Source organism: Syngnathus scovelli, chromosome 10, assembly GCF_024217435.2.
Source record: "Syngnathus scovelli strain Florida chromosome 10, RoL_Ssco_1.2, whole genome shotgun sequence".
NCBI classification, from domain to species: Eukaryota; Metazoa; Chordata; class Actinopteri; order Syngnathiformes; family Syngnathidae; genus Syngnathus; species Syngnathus scovelli.
In genome coordinates this window covers 3,897,826-3,909,399 of record NC_090856.1, presented here as the reverse complement: position 1 = coordinate 3,909,399, position 11,574 = coordinate 3,897,826, and the positions used below count along the sequence as shown (strand labels likewise).

General features: G+C 45.1%; 3 protein-coding genes and 1 non-coding gene across 5 annotated transcripts; all 4 read right to left on the bottom strand.

Annotated features, from left to right (window-relative positions):
- Positions 1 to 417: 417 nt before the first annotated feature.
- zfyve9b (zinc finger, FYVE domain containing 9b) lies at positions 418 to 5,824 on the bottom strand. The gene is made up of 16 exons (XM_049727196.2): positions 5,733 to 5,824; positions 4,551 to 5,143; positions 4,359 to 4,458; positions 4,062 to 4,249; positions 3,880 to 3,991; positions 3,506 to 3,628; positions 3,283 to 3,438; positions 2,823 to 3,047; positions 2,630 to 2,712; positions 2,241 to 2,345; positions 2,023 to 2,173; positions 1,866 to 1,946; positions 1,507 to 1,669; positions 1,323 to 1,428; positions 1,079 to 1,258; positions 418 to 937 (listed from the first exon to the last, which is right to left on the bottom strand). The coding sequence occupies exons 1-16, from the start codon at positions 5,815 to 5,817 to the stop codon at positions 776 to 778; spliced, it is 2,613 nt and encodes an 870-aa protein (XP_049583153.1). The 5' UTR covers positions 5,818 to 5,824; the 3' UTR covers positions 418 to 775.
- Positions 3,113 to 3,184, bottom strand: trnap-cgg (transfer RNA proline (anticodon CGG)). The gene has a single exon. It is a non-coding gene; the product is annotated as a tRNA-Pro (tRNA).
- Positions 5,825 to 6,119: 295 nt separating the features above from the next.
- btf3l4 (basic transcription factor 3-like 4) lies at positions 6,120 to 7,779 on the bottom strand. Of its 2 annotated transcripts, XM_049727496.2 has the most exons (6): positions 7,625 to 7,779; positions 7,340 to 7,401; positions 7,113 to 7,226; positions 6,834 to 7,035; positions 6,654 to 6,713; positions 6,120 to 6,520 (listed from the first exon to the last, which is right to left on the bottom strand). In XM_049727496.2, the coding sequence occupies exons 2-6, from the start codon at positions 7,391 to 7,393 to the stop codon at positions 6,474 to 6,476; spliced, it is 477 nt and encodes a 158-aa protein (XP_049583453.1). In that variant the 5' UTR covers positions 7,394 to 7,401; positions 7,625 to 7,779; the 3' UTR covers positions 6,120 to 6,473. The 2 variants fall into 2 exon arrangements, with proteins under 2 accessions (XP_049583453.1, XP_049583462.1); XM_049727505.2 differs by lacking the exon at positions 7,625 to 7,779 and having other exon boundaries at positions 6,241 to 6,520; positions 7,340 to 7,616.
- A 101-nt stretch (positions 7,780 to 7,880) lies between these two features.
- ptgfr (prostaglandin F receptor (FP)) lies at positions 7,881 to 10,498 on the bottom strand. The gene is made up of 3 exons (XM_049727248.2): positions 10,203 to 10,498; positions 8,701 to 9,506; positions 7,881 to 8,495 (listed from the first exon to the last, which is right to left on the bottom strand). Exons 2-3 carry the CDS (start codon positions 9,490 to 9,492, stop codon positions 8,142 to 8,144), a joined length of 1,146 nt encoding a protein of 381 aa, XP_049583205.1. The 5' UTR covers positions 9,493 to 9,506; positions 10,203 to 10,498; the 3' UTR covers positions 7,881 to 8,141.
- Positions 10,499 to 11,574: the final 1,076 nt, after the last annotated feature.

Genomic DNA, 11,574 nt, shown 5'->3' with positions numbered 1-11,574 from the left:
TTTTTTTTTTCTTGTGTAGCCATCAGGTCATCATCAGATCAGCGTGTGACCTTGTTGCAACAAAGACGAAAAGCATGAGCTTGTCTTGTGCCTCTCGCCCGGGATATGCGAAGAATGTGACTTTGGCTCGTAGGAGTTACACAAGCGGCACATTCTGCTTTGTTGAAGACAGAACGCCCCCTCGGTTCAGCTGGTTCATTGACAAAAAGAAAGGGACAGTTGTTATTTTTGCAATCAAATAAATCATTTAAATTATGTTAAATTAATTGTAATCTTATGACAATTTTTTTTCCCAGTCTTCATGCATTTAAGTTATATTAAAATATAGTACATTTTATTCTCAAATTTCCTCCATGAGCCCACTATGGCTAATTTTTAGGATTGACTATTTTCTCTGCAAACATGGTTCACCAGAGATTTATTTTCATTGCAAATTTTAATTCAAGGCTGTCAATAATTAAATTCAACATTCCATTCAAGAGCATCCTTCAGGCATTCATTACATGTGCATCCACTACTAACTAGGTCATTCTCTTATCTAAACTAGCAGGGTCTGAATCCAGCCCCTCTGTTAAAGGTACTGTTCCCACTCAAGCTGTGGAGTTGCTACTAATGTTTTGTCTATTTGATGTCTTGTTTGACTGATAACACCCACGTTGCTGCTGGGTAAGATCAGAAAACCCACCACGGATGAAATCTTGAAATCTCTCATGAGTGGATTGTCCCGCTGAATTTCAGGGGAAAAGATCCGATTAGTGTTGCGTTTGTGTTACTTTTATGTGATGTACTCCAGGATGTAAAAGATAAGCTCCATCACGATGGACTCGTCGCCTCTCTTGCGCCCCCTGCTGTGGATGACCGGGATGAGCGTGCTGTCCAGGGCGTTCAAGTACTGAGGAGGGAGAGGGTGTCCGTTGCTGCCTGCCACGAAGCCCACCTGAAATTATCAACAAAGAAATACAGATCGATTTAATTAGAACTGATATAATCAATTAAATACCACTCTGAATGTGTCAATCAAAAACCAACATGAATCTTATCTTTATAAAGTCAACATGTTGGAATGCATCACACTGACTTGCTGGGGGTCAAAGGTGACACGCAGCCCCAATTTGGCCATGCCGTCCTCCTTGAGGAGTTTGAGGTACGGGCACAGCGCCAAGCAAAAAGCTCTGGCGATCCGCTCCGTCAGTCGGTTGTGTTCTGGCACGTTGGCCGCCATTCCTTTCGGGGGCTCGGCTCTCTGCAGGTAGAAGACCTGCACACGACATTTGTTGACGTAAAATCTTAACATATTGATTTTAAAAGTAGGTCAAACACACTTCTGTCCAGTGAATAATCTTCCCGTTTTCTTTGTATTCGGATTTCTGGAACATCTTGGTACTGCTGATGGACTCCATGGATTTACCATCAATGGGGCTTATAACCCTGTGGACAACGACAAAACATGTCTCAACTGAATTCCAATTTGGATCAATAAACTTTAAGCAGCTGGAGGTGCCCGACCCTTTATTGAAGGTACACTTGGCCTCCACCCACTGCACACAAACGAGCTCCTGGCTGTCGGCTTGGTCCACGCGGCCGCAGGTGATGACGTAGTCCTTCATCTCCCGGAGCGACCTACGTAGTTCTGCCATGGTCTCTGGGGTAATCTGCACCATGAGTCCATCTGGGGGAGGGAGGGGGGAGGGGGATGACACACACTCAAGAACACACACACGCTAATATACATTTGGCAACATTGACAGACAGTGCCAAACAGGCTGTTCAAGTGAACACACACACATTTACCATATACGAAGAAAGATGAATATTGTGGATATGTAGAAACAACGAAAGAGTAAAGTCGCCCTTTGTTGCGTTACCTTCTACGATGCTGGATTTGGCGAAGTAACCTGCCGTTGCTTTCAGCGCGTTACTGAATATGAAAAAACACGAGCCGGTCACTAAGTGGAGAAAAGGGACAAACAAACACGAGTTTTCAACTGTGACCCCCTCAAAAAAATATTGTTGCTTGGTTACCTTTCCGCGGCTCGTTGTGAATGCTGATGGCTTGCGTCTGGTACTGGCCGTCGTCCCTTTGCACGCAGATGAGGTGAGAATCGGCCTCCTCGTTGAAGCAAGCGCCCATGGCCAGGACATGCTCGTTGCACTTGTTCATGGCCTTCATCAGCTGACGTGACAGGAAACCATGAATGAAAGAATTTTCAAAATGGCACAGTGCAAATCTCCCGTCTCACTTCGTTGTAGCCGCTAGTTGGGATCTTGATGCAGGTTCTCTGAGCTTCCAGGTCCACCATGAGCCCCGGCACCATTGGAAGACTATAACGAAAATTCCTAAAGTCCTGCACAGGCAAAGTGGTGGGAATTTAAGGGGAAATGTAATTTGATTGAACTTTTATGTAGAATTCACCGATAAACCCTTAAATTAATGAACATATGTCTGATCACAAAGGGTGAAGCAACACATGTAGACAGACAATGCAACAGCACTCACTAATTTCTTTATATAAATAATATTATTGTGATTAATGAGTCCCTCACCGTACTTGGGAAAGTCTTCTTCATTTGTATACAATATAATATTATACATTTCCAAATCTGAATGTAGTACACAATTCATACTCACCACTAAAAGTCTCATGACTGTGTGGCCTATTTCCCCAAACAATGGCTTCCGAAAGCGCACACTGTAAAGAGGACATGGGTAGACTGCAAAGAAAAGAGAGAAAGAAGCCAACTAGGAACTTGCATATGAACCGGTGACCTCTAACCCCAAAAGAAACTAAAAGTTTGCTTAAGTCCTCATGATGTAAACTCACATCGGTACTCAGCACCCAAGCGCAGCATGAGACGCAGGGGGAACGTCTTGGCCCAGACCACCTCGGCCCGGTGGAGCAGCAGGCCGAAGAGGTACGGCTGGCTGGGTAGGGGCAGACCTTGAAGCGACTGACGGGTGGGACGGACAAACAAGAGGCCCGCGTGCTCGTCGCTGCCCAGGAAGCGGCTGCCGGATAGCGACAGCGACAAGTGCTTTATCAACTTCCCTGTGGATGAGAAAGAGAAGATATCAAGAACGTAAACAATTCAGCGGGACACTTGACTTAAAGGTGGGCTTGTCTGGGAATTGAACCCAGGACCTCTCACACCCGAAGCGAGAATCATACCCCTAGACCAACAAGCCATATCATCACTGGTGTGTCAAGAACGAACAAAACCAGACCTTTGGAACCTCCAAACAAACTTTGGAACCAAACTGTGTACCTAATGAAATGACCTTACCGGTAAGGCTGTCCCTGTACAGCTGGACAAAGTGGCTGAAGAGATCCCTGGGAAAGCTCTTCTCCTCAGGCAAACACTGCAGGAGCACCACCACCTCCACCTGACCCACGGCATGCATCCCTTTGGTGGTCACGCACCAACACTTCCTGTTAACGTCTGTGCCACAAGTATGGAAGTGTCAAAACAGCGCGGTGGAAGTCACAAACCGAAAAAAAAAACTTACAGTTGACCATCTTGACCATGGCGAGCAGGTTGGCATTGAGGACAAAAACCAGAGAGCTAGAACGGCCGCTTTCCAGTTCTTGGATGAGCAAGGTCTCGGAGGGCCGCTCCTCCACGGTGTAATCTGAGGAGGGACCGGATTAAAGTGCTTTAAGCAGACCAAGGGCAACCCGAAGCTGTAATTATTCTGACATTGGCCTTATCTGCAGGACCTCCAGAAATATTCACATAGCTCTAAAATAAATCACTGTGAAATTGTTCTGTCTCGAGCCGCAAGGTCGGGCAACTTGGAATTTGAAGATAAAACTGAAGCAGGTCGAACTCATTGTTACATAAACGGTTCTGGAGACAACGTATTGATGGATGATTAGTCACCTCCTTTGACCCCTGTGGAGGTGAGGATCGGCGGCAGGCCTTGCAGCGGGATGAGGTTGGACGAGCTGTTCACAAGAGTAGACATTCCCCAGCTTCGAGGAGCACTGGCCTCCTGGAAGAGGAACGCAAGATTAAGAATACAGCTCAAACAAATGTGGTGTCTTTTTTTTGGGTGATCCTACATTAGCGCCCCCATGTGGTCTGGAGGCTCTCCTGAGTTGCGGCGACCCTGCCCCACTTGGCGCCGCTCGGCTCATAGATGGCGAGAACCCGTGACCTCTGACCGGCGTGGCGGGGGCGGACTCGGACTGCTTGTCGATTAGGAGTTCGTCTGCGAACCACACCCTTCTTTTCGACCTCGGTGACGTGCCTGGGAGGAAGATACCAATTGTTGTGGGGGTGTTTTCAAAAGCCCCCCCCGCCAGCCGTCTCAAAAGTGACATTGGCAAAAAAAAAAAAAAAAACCATAAGTGGCTCACTTTTAATGAGGGTTGAATGACAGGAAACACAAACCCGCCCCTCCTTGCCGTCCAGATGTGTAAGTCTGAACTTCAGGCCGGAGCAAAGTGCACAAAACACCTGACGACACACCCGTGCACATGCACACGTATATTGAATGACTTGAGAAGTGCACAAAACACCAGAAGGGACGGACGGAGGATGAGCCTCACCTTGCCACAAGCACGACAGTGGTGCCTCCGTTTGGTAAACGTGAACTTGACGCTGCACTTCATGCACGCGAGAGCCTCTGCGTCCGGGATCCAGACCGGAGCAACCTCCCCCAAGGCGTCGGATTGATCTTTTGTCAAGATGTCGACCGGATCGGACTCATTGTCAGGATGGACCGGGGAAGATGCGGAGGCTTTTGCTTCTTCTCCCGAATTGGACACAGCCTCTTTAAGATGATTCTGGAGGTCTTTGGATTCTTCCATCTCCTTCTCCTCGATCACAGAGTCCTCCTTGGAGGTTTTGAGCTTCCTCTCTTCCTGGGCCGGACTCAGAAGCAGAGGGCCTGGAGGCTCCTCACGCATGACTTCACCCCATGGAGTCACCATGCAGCCACCTTCCTCCACATGGAGCATCTTGGCAGGAGGTTTTTCTTCACACGGCGTGACCATTTCATCCGAGGGCGACTTGGAAGATGGAACTTCGGATCTGATTTGCTTTGATTTGGACATATCGCCTGCATCTTTGAGCACCAGGAGATAAGGTCTGCTTAGCCAGGGCAGCTTGGTGTCACCGAGGGATGGGTTGTCTCCTTCATCTGTTTCAAGGGAAAAATGTCAAATTCAGGAAACAAGAATCCAAATGCCAGAACCTGCACAACTGAAAATCATAAACCGAGGACCACTTGTCAAATTGCATTCACGATAACAGAATACATCACGAGTAGCGCACATGGCAAAAAAAAAAAAAAAAGGGGAGGGGGGGATTCATGAGCACCACATGACAACTGCGCGTTTTTGCAGCACTAATTAAATCCAATCAATATGTATTAATGCCATGTTTCCAGAAAATCTAAATTAAAACACTGTATGGTAAATTGGTCATAAAAGTGTGACGCTTAAATGCTGCAGGTTGTGTGACGCATTGAGTTCACTCCGAGCTCGCCAATGCGACACTCGTCCGGAAGAGTAAGCAAACGTCAACGGGACATTGCACATTCCATTTTTATGCCATCATTATTTTTCTGACACTCAACAAGAAGGTGGAGGGAAAAAAGCGCGTTGTGAAAAAAATGCTGCATCAGCGCTTTTCGCGCACAAAAATCATCGTCGTCGTCATCGTGACGCACATGCAAGGAAAGGTAGTATGGATGGAGTGCACAAAAAGAAACAAAATATACTTCTCACCTTCTGCGATGCCCCCCAAGAGGCTCTCGTTGTCGTCGTCCCGCGCGGAGAACAACTTCAACATGGTCTTGCGCTTACATCGCATACAGCAGCTGCATCTGAAATAATGATGACGGGTTGGGGGGAGGCGATGAGGAGGCAAGGAGGGAGGGGGGGTGTTGGCTCTCTACCCCCCTGTGAGCGACCCCCTCCCTGCCCCCCTTGTGTTTCTCCGCAGCTCTTCAAAAGGAGGAAACTCTCGAGGCGAATGGAGCTGTGCTGACGTCACATGTTGTGCACTCACATAAACCAGATATTTGTGGTTGGGTGTCTGTATTGTGCTGGCAGATCCTTTTTTTTTTGTGCTAAATTAGCAAGAGCACTAGACCACTTCAAAATAGAAATAAATACTGAAACAGATTGTTTATTCGTTGTTCATTATCATTAGATTGTATGGGTGTACCTAATGTGGCTCTGCTGGTTGGAATTCTTGGATACCTCAATTGGCAGTGATGATGACAACGGCCTCTAAAAAAATGTTAATCATCTTTATACTGTTTCAAAAACAAACAACTTTAAACATTTAAAATGACTGACAATGTGGCGACAAATGAAGCTCAAATGATGTCAGCCTGCTTGGTCATCTGGAAAAAGAAAAGTCTCTCATTTGTGTGTGTGTGTGTGTGTGTGTGTGTGTGTGTGCCCATTCTGGATAAGTAGAAATGAAAACGTTGAAGAGTTTTTCTGGTTTTGGCGCAGTCGTCAGTTGGCTTCATTCTTGGACGCTTCGTCAAAGTTCTCCACCAAATCTTCACGGCAACAAGACAACACAAGTATAAACATTTTTCCCCCCTTAATCATGTGTCACTTCTGATTTAAAATTGGATGAAATATCAAAACCAGGTCTTTTATGCAATGGATACAACAACCACAAAAAACTACCTGGAACATCATCATCCTCTTCCTCGATGTCTTCTACTTTTGGAGATTTGCTGTCAAGTGCTGAAAAAAAAAAGAATAAAACAGATTAACATACAGTAGCCATTTTGATAAGCTGCCACAAAAAAAAAAAAAAAAACATGTTCAGATCAATTTGACAATACTAAATTCCTTCACAACCACCTTGGCGCGGGAACTGCTCAGCCAACTTCCGCAGGCTGCTCAAACTGTCGGCCCCCAGCTGGCTGAGGATCCCCGGTAACATCTCGGTCAGCTGCTTGCTCTCGGCGTGTCCCGTGACGGCGAACGTGTTGGCCGACAGCGAGGCTTGCACTTTGGGGTTATTGAAGTGGATCACCGTCCCGTCGTCCTTGATCATGTTGACCTGAAAGAAGATCAACGACAGTCACTACCTGTTATTTATATTTCGGGAAATACGATGATGCAGTCGGAAGTATTTACCTCTTCAATCCCGGCAATATTGTTGACAGCCAACTTCTTTAGTGAACTCTGAAGCTTCTTGTCATCTGCTGTAGCAGTTCTGTGTACCACCTTCTTCTTCCTGCGTGCTGAACCCTGAAACCATACAAAAATATTTGAGGTAGTTATTCATCTGTAATAGAGACGTCGAGTAATTTTAGAGTAGATAACAGAAGGTTGGTCTAAGACACTTCCGAGTTCGCACTTGCCTTTCCTCCTATCCGCACTTGGGCCTGAAGTTTGGCCAATTTTTCCTGATTCATCTTGTTACCTGTAGCAAGACAAATTATAGCTGAAGCCAAACGACAAATGGACGCATTCTGAAAATGAAGGTCCAATTGTTAAATTGTAAAGTAATAGCACGCACGACTTGAAACGAGCTATTATTAGCTCCATCTCAGTGTAGCGCGACGACAACAAAACAAAACATACGCAAAAGCGTCTCGTACGCGACACGGCACATATTCAAACATTGTAACGTTTAATACTGTAACCTGTACGCGTTTCCACGGAGGCATGCGGGTTTTTCTTTTATTTAAAAAGACTTAGGTAATAAGAAACGGGTTTATTAGTCACAAATGGATGTGGATTTATCTTCTTCTTTGTGCCAAAGTTATCGACGTTTGTCAACGGTGCTGCCACCGTGTGGATGATTGCGGTATTTCATCAACAAAGGCCCTCACGGAATATCATGTAAAATTATTATTTTGTCAACATTTTTACGGATCTCTCAATTACACCTCGATTCCACACATTTTAATATTTTTATTGACTCCCATCCACTGTATAGAAACACTTTTCACATTTTACAAAGGACTTGATAGTGACAACAATAGCTGCCTTAAGACAAAAGAGGACTTTACATAATAAGTGATGTGCTATCAAACATGAACATTTAATAGTGAAGCCATGAAATTACACATATTGGACATCATATATTATACAAGAGTTAACACAGGTTACTTGATCTACATCACATAATGTTTTCCATCACTATCTCCCCACTTTCTTTCAGCTTTTCTTCCACACGGATAGCACCATGTGAAACACTTCGGTCTTGGAGTCCTCAGTCAGACTGATGTTCGTGTTTTGTACGAACAAGCCGTCGAAGAGGCTCGCCGGTGGGTCCAACTTGGAGTGGCTGGAGCTTTGCAGAAAGCTGTGCCGCCAGCACACCGGCTCCTGGGACTTGGACCTGCAGCAGCGTTGTAACATAAGAAAGAATTTCTTCAGCACGGCCTTCCTCAGGAGGATGTAGACCCAGGGGTCAAGGATCTGGTTCCATGTGGCTATGCGCAGCACAAAAAGCAGTTTGTCGGATGCTGGGTCATAATCGTCTTTGGAGGTAAGGAAGATGATGCGGGTCTGCACAAAGTCACACATAAAACGAACGAGAAATCAGTCAATACTATGGGATAAATTTTATATGCAATAATAGTGGGCAAATATCAATATGTATACTTTATGAAAATATTATACATTCAGTCTGGTTACATTTCTCCAATATTGTATTTAATGGTCTTAAAATTTGTGCCTCAAGAAAATAATTTCTCAGGGTCATTTTGCTTACCAGTAAAGGTCCCCAGCATACACAGGAAACCAGCATGATGGCCATGAGCTGGCAGATCATTTCAACGTGGTAAGACGTTCCTCTGCTGTGATGCTTACGGTGCATGGTGGACAACAGCAGGGAGCAGCTGGTCACCGTGTTGCAAACGATAGAGAAGAGCAGAGCCAGCAAGCCTAGCAGGGAAAAGAGCAAAGGCAGGAACACATCCAACCAGTCGCTGGGCTCGTCCAAATTGTAAAAGCACCAGCTCCTGGAGCTCTGCACCCTGTAGGACCTCCTCAGCGCCACAGGGAGGGCAGCCACCAGAGCGGCCAGGAGCCAGATGACGGACAGCAGCTTGTTCATGTGGCGGAAGGCCAATCCGGTGGAGTGGTAAAAGGGCTTGGTGATCCCGATGCAGCGCTCGATGGCCATGGCGCTCCCCAGGAACAGCGGGCTCAGTCCGAAGAAGACCAAGGTGGCGCCGAAGAGGTTGCACACTCTGCCGTGGGGGTCAAAGGTCTCCCATTGCTTGCGCAAGCTGTAGACGTAAATCACCACCGAGCCGTTGACCAGGTGGCCCAGCAGGTCGGTGGCCACCAGGGAGGTGGCGAAGACCGAGAAGGGCGCCCTGCTCTTCTGCGGCAAGCGTTTGGGAGATTTGAGCAAGATGAAGAGGGCAAGGCTGTTGGACAGAATGCCGACGCTCATGGAGATGACTGAAGTGGTCACCGAACGACTCTCGGCAATGCTGGTGATGTTTGTGGGCGGGGCCTCTTTCCAACTCAGATCAGCGTTCTCATCGGCCGACATTGTAGGCTTGGAATCTAGAAAACATCAGTAACGTCCCAAAACTATCAAGACTGGACAGAAATGTGAAATAACATGAAATGGAGCAGCACGCCACCATAATGGATTTCAAATCAAACGTGAACTATGTACCTTTCGTTTAATCACTTTCACTAATGGTCGCAATTATTATTTCGTAATTGCACCATTTGAGTAACTACATTTTTCAGGGGCTCAAAAGTACTTGGACCTTTTGAACATACAAAAGGTTAATTGTCCAGGCGTGTTCTTTTGATATTTCAAAACAAATGACAGATAACCGAGTTGGCATTTGGCAACTCTTTGACTGTACAGAACATTTTAAGGAGGACATTGTTTGACTAAAAAAAAAAAGGGGAAAACCAGCAGGTGTCATCACGTTCATTCAAAACAAGAACGCAATTGAGACAGGACCATCGGGGAAAATCACACAAGACAAATGTTAATTGAAACTTTCACAACAGTAGTCAAGAAAGACATTTGGACGGGGAAAGGAACCGCTCAGGATCCAAAGCATCCCTCAACACAAAATAAACAGATGACTCTCACAGAAAGACAAAATGAATCATGAGGTGTGCAGAGGGTCAGATTCAACCTCAGGATTAAAAGTAAGCTAGGACAAACTCCCGAATGTTGAAACACGCAAATGCATTTTCTAGAACAACAAAAAAAAAACATTCAAAAAGATTTATTACCTGAACCTTGTTACCTCACGTCATGAAGCTTCTCCTGCCTTTGTGCTGTCTAATCAACTTTGCTCCAATCGATGTTGAGGTGGTGATGTGCTGTTTCCTTGGCTCCTGACTCCCAACTCCTGCTGCATAAAAAAAAAAAAAAAAAAAAAAAAAAAAAGCTTCAGTGCTGTCTGTCAAACATACGTGTCATCCAACGGCCTCGGCTCCTCCGAGTAATATGATGAAGCATGACACACTCCAGCTCACACACGTTTGCGGATGTGTGTGTGTTGCTCTTTTGGATGTGAGATTGGCTCTCCACTGATAAAGAGCACTGAATCACACAAACCTGCCAAGCAACTCAAAATGAGCTTCTTGGCCTAGTTCCAATTAAGACTTCATACAGATGCAACGAAATGTTGCGTTCATTCACGACTATTAACAAATGTGTTGCGCAACACCACCACCACAAGCAACAGCAATAAAATTCTTTAACAAATTTAATTGAAAAAATGCATTTCATATTTTAGTTTGTACATATTTTTCTGTCAAATCCTTTTCCGGGTTTGACATAACGCGTTCCAAGTGTGCTGCCACAGACGGAAGCGTGAGTCACATGTTCGAACGGAGTAGTCAAAGAAAATAAGGCGTAATGTTGGCTTCACGCTACTTTTCTGCACCTAATCACAAAAAGAACACCAACAGCAAAAGTCACAAGTATCAAACGTACTCTTCGTACTCGTCGTCATCATTTTCTCACCATCAAGTGGGCCTAAATGGTGCCCAGACAGTCATTATTAAGGTGCTACAAGTAGGAAAAAAACACCTTGTTCCTTGTGACTCCTTTTCAGTTTTTTAAAATTAATCAGTGGTTCACAATTTACAAATTCACATATTTTTTCTGTAGCCATTTGCAAAGTAATTTTCCTATTATTGTGTTCTTTCTGGAATACTCTAAAATCGACCAGATTTCCGGAAGTAAGAAAACAGTAGTGCTTTGTTTGTAATTAATTTATTATTTAACGCGTAGTTAGAAAATGAATGGCGACTTTACAAAAAGGAAATTCAATATTTCTAGCTGTTATGATCATTCTTGCCAGCAGGTGTCAGTATGACCTTGTTATTTTAATGACTTGGTTCTCTCATAGCTGAACAAATAAAATAATTTATGGCGATTTGATTTGTTGACATGTAGGTTTAAAATGATTTTTATTTTCTATCTCTGCGGATTGTGGCAACAAGATGCTACCTGGCCAGATGTCAGAAAAAAAATTAGTTTTACAGGTTAGAGGTCACATTAACGACTGGTGGAACTTTCTAGTTACACCTGAAGGGGTGGTGCCATCTGTATGCAGGACACACGGGGCACCTTAGCATAACATCCCAGCACCGT

Excerpts from the sequence above, each read along its gene's own strand:
- btf3l4 (XM_049727496.2), bottom strand. The coding sequence starts at position 7,393 with ATGAATCAGGAAAAATTGGCCAAACTTCAGGCCCAAGTGCGGATAGGA. Across the intron at positions 7,036-7,112 it reads ATATTGCCGGGATTGAAGAG|GTCAACATGATCAAGGACGA; the intron begins GTAAATACTTCC and ends ATCTTCTTTCAG. Across the intron at positions 6,714-6,833 it reads TGAGCAGTTCCCGCGCCAAG|CACTTGACAGCAAATCTCCA; the intron begins GTGGTTGTGAAG and ends TTTTTTTTTCAG.
- ptgfr (XM_049727248.2), bottom strand. The coding sequence starts at position 9,492 with ATGTCGGCCGATGAGAACGCTGATCTGAGTTGGAAAGAGGCCCCGCCC. Across the intron at positions 8,496-8,700 it reads TATGCTGGGGACCTTTACTG|ACCCGCATCATCTTCCTTAC; the intron begins GTAAGCAAAATG and ends GACTTTGTGCAG.
- zfyve9b (XM_049727196.2), bottom strand. The coding sequence starts at position 5,817 with ATGCGATGTAAGCGCAAGACCATGTTGAAGTTGTTCTCCGCGCGGGAC. Across the intron at positions 3,629-3,879 it reads CTCCACAGGGGTCAAAGGAG|ATTACACCGTGGAGGAGCGG; the intron begins GTGACTAATCAT and ends GTCCCTCCTCAG. Across the intron at positions 1,670-1,865 it reads CAAATCCAGCATCGTAGAAG|ATGGACTCATGGTGCAGATT; the intron begins GTAACGCAACAA and ends TCCCTCCCCCAG.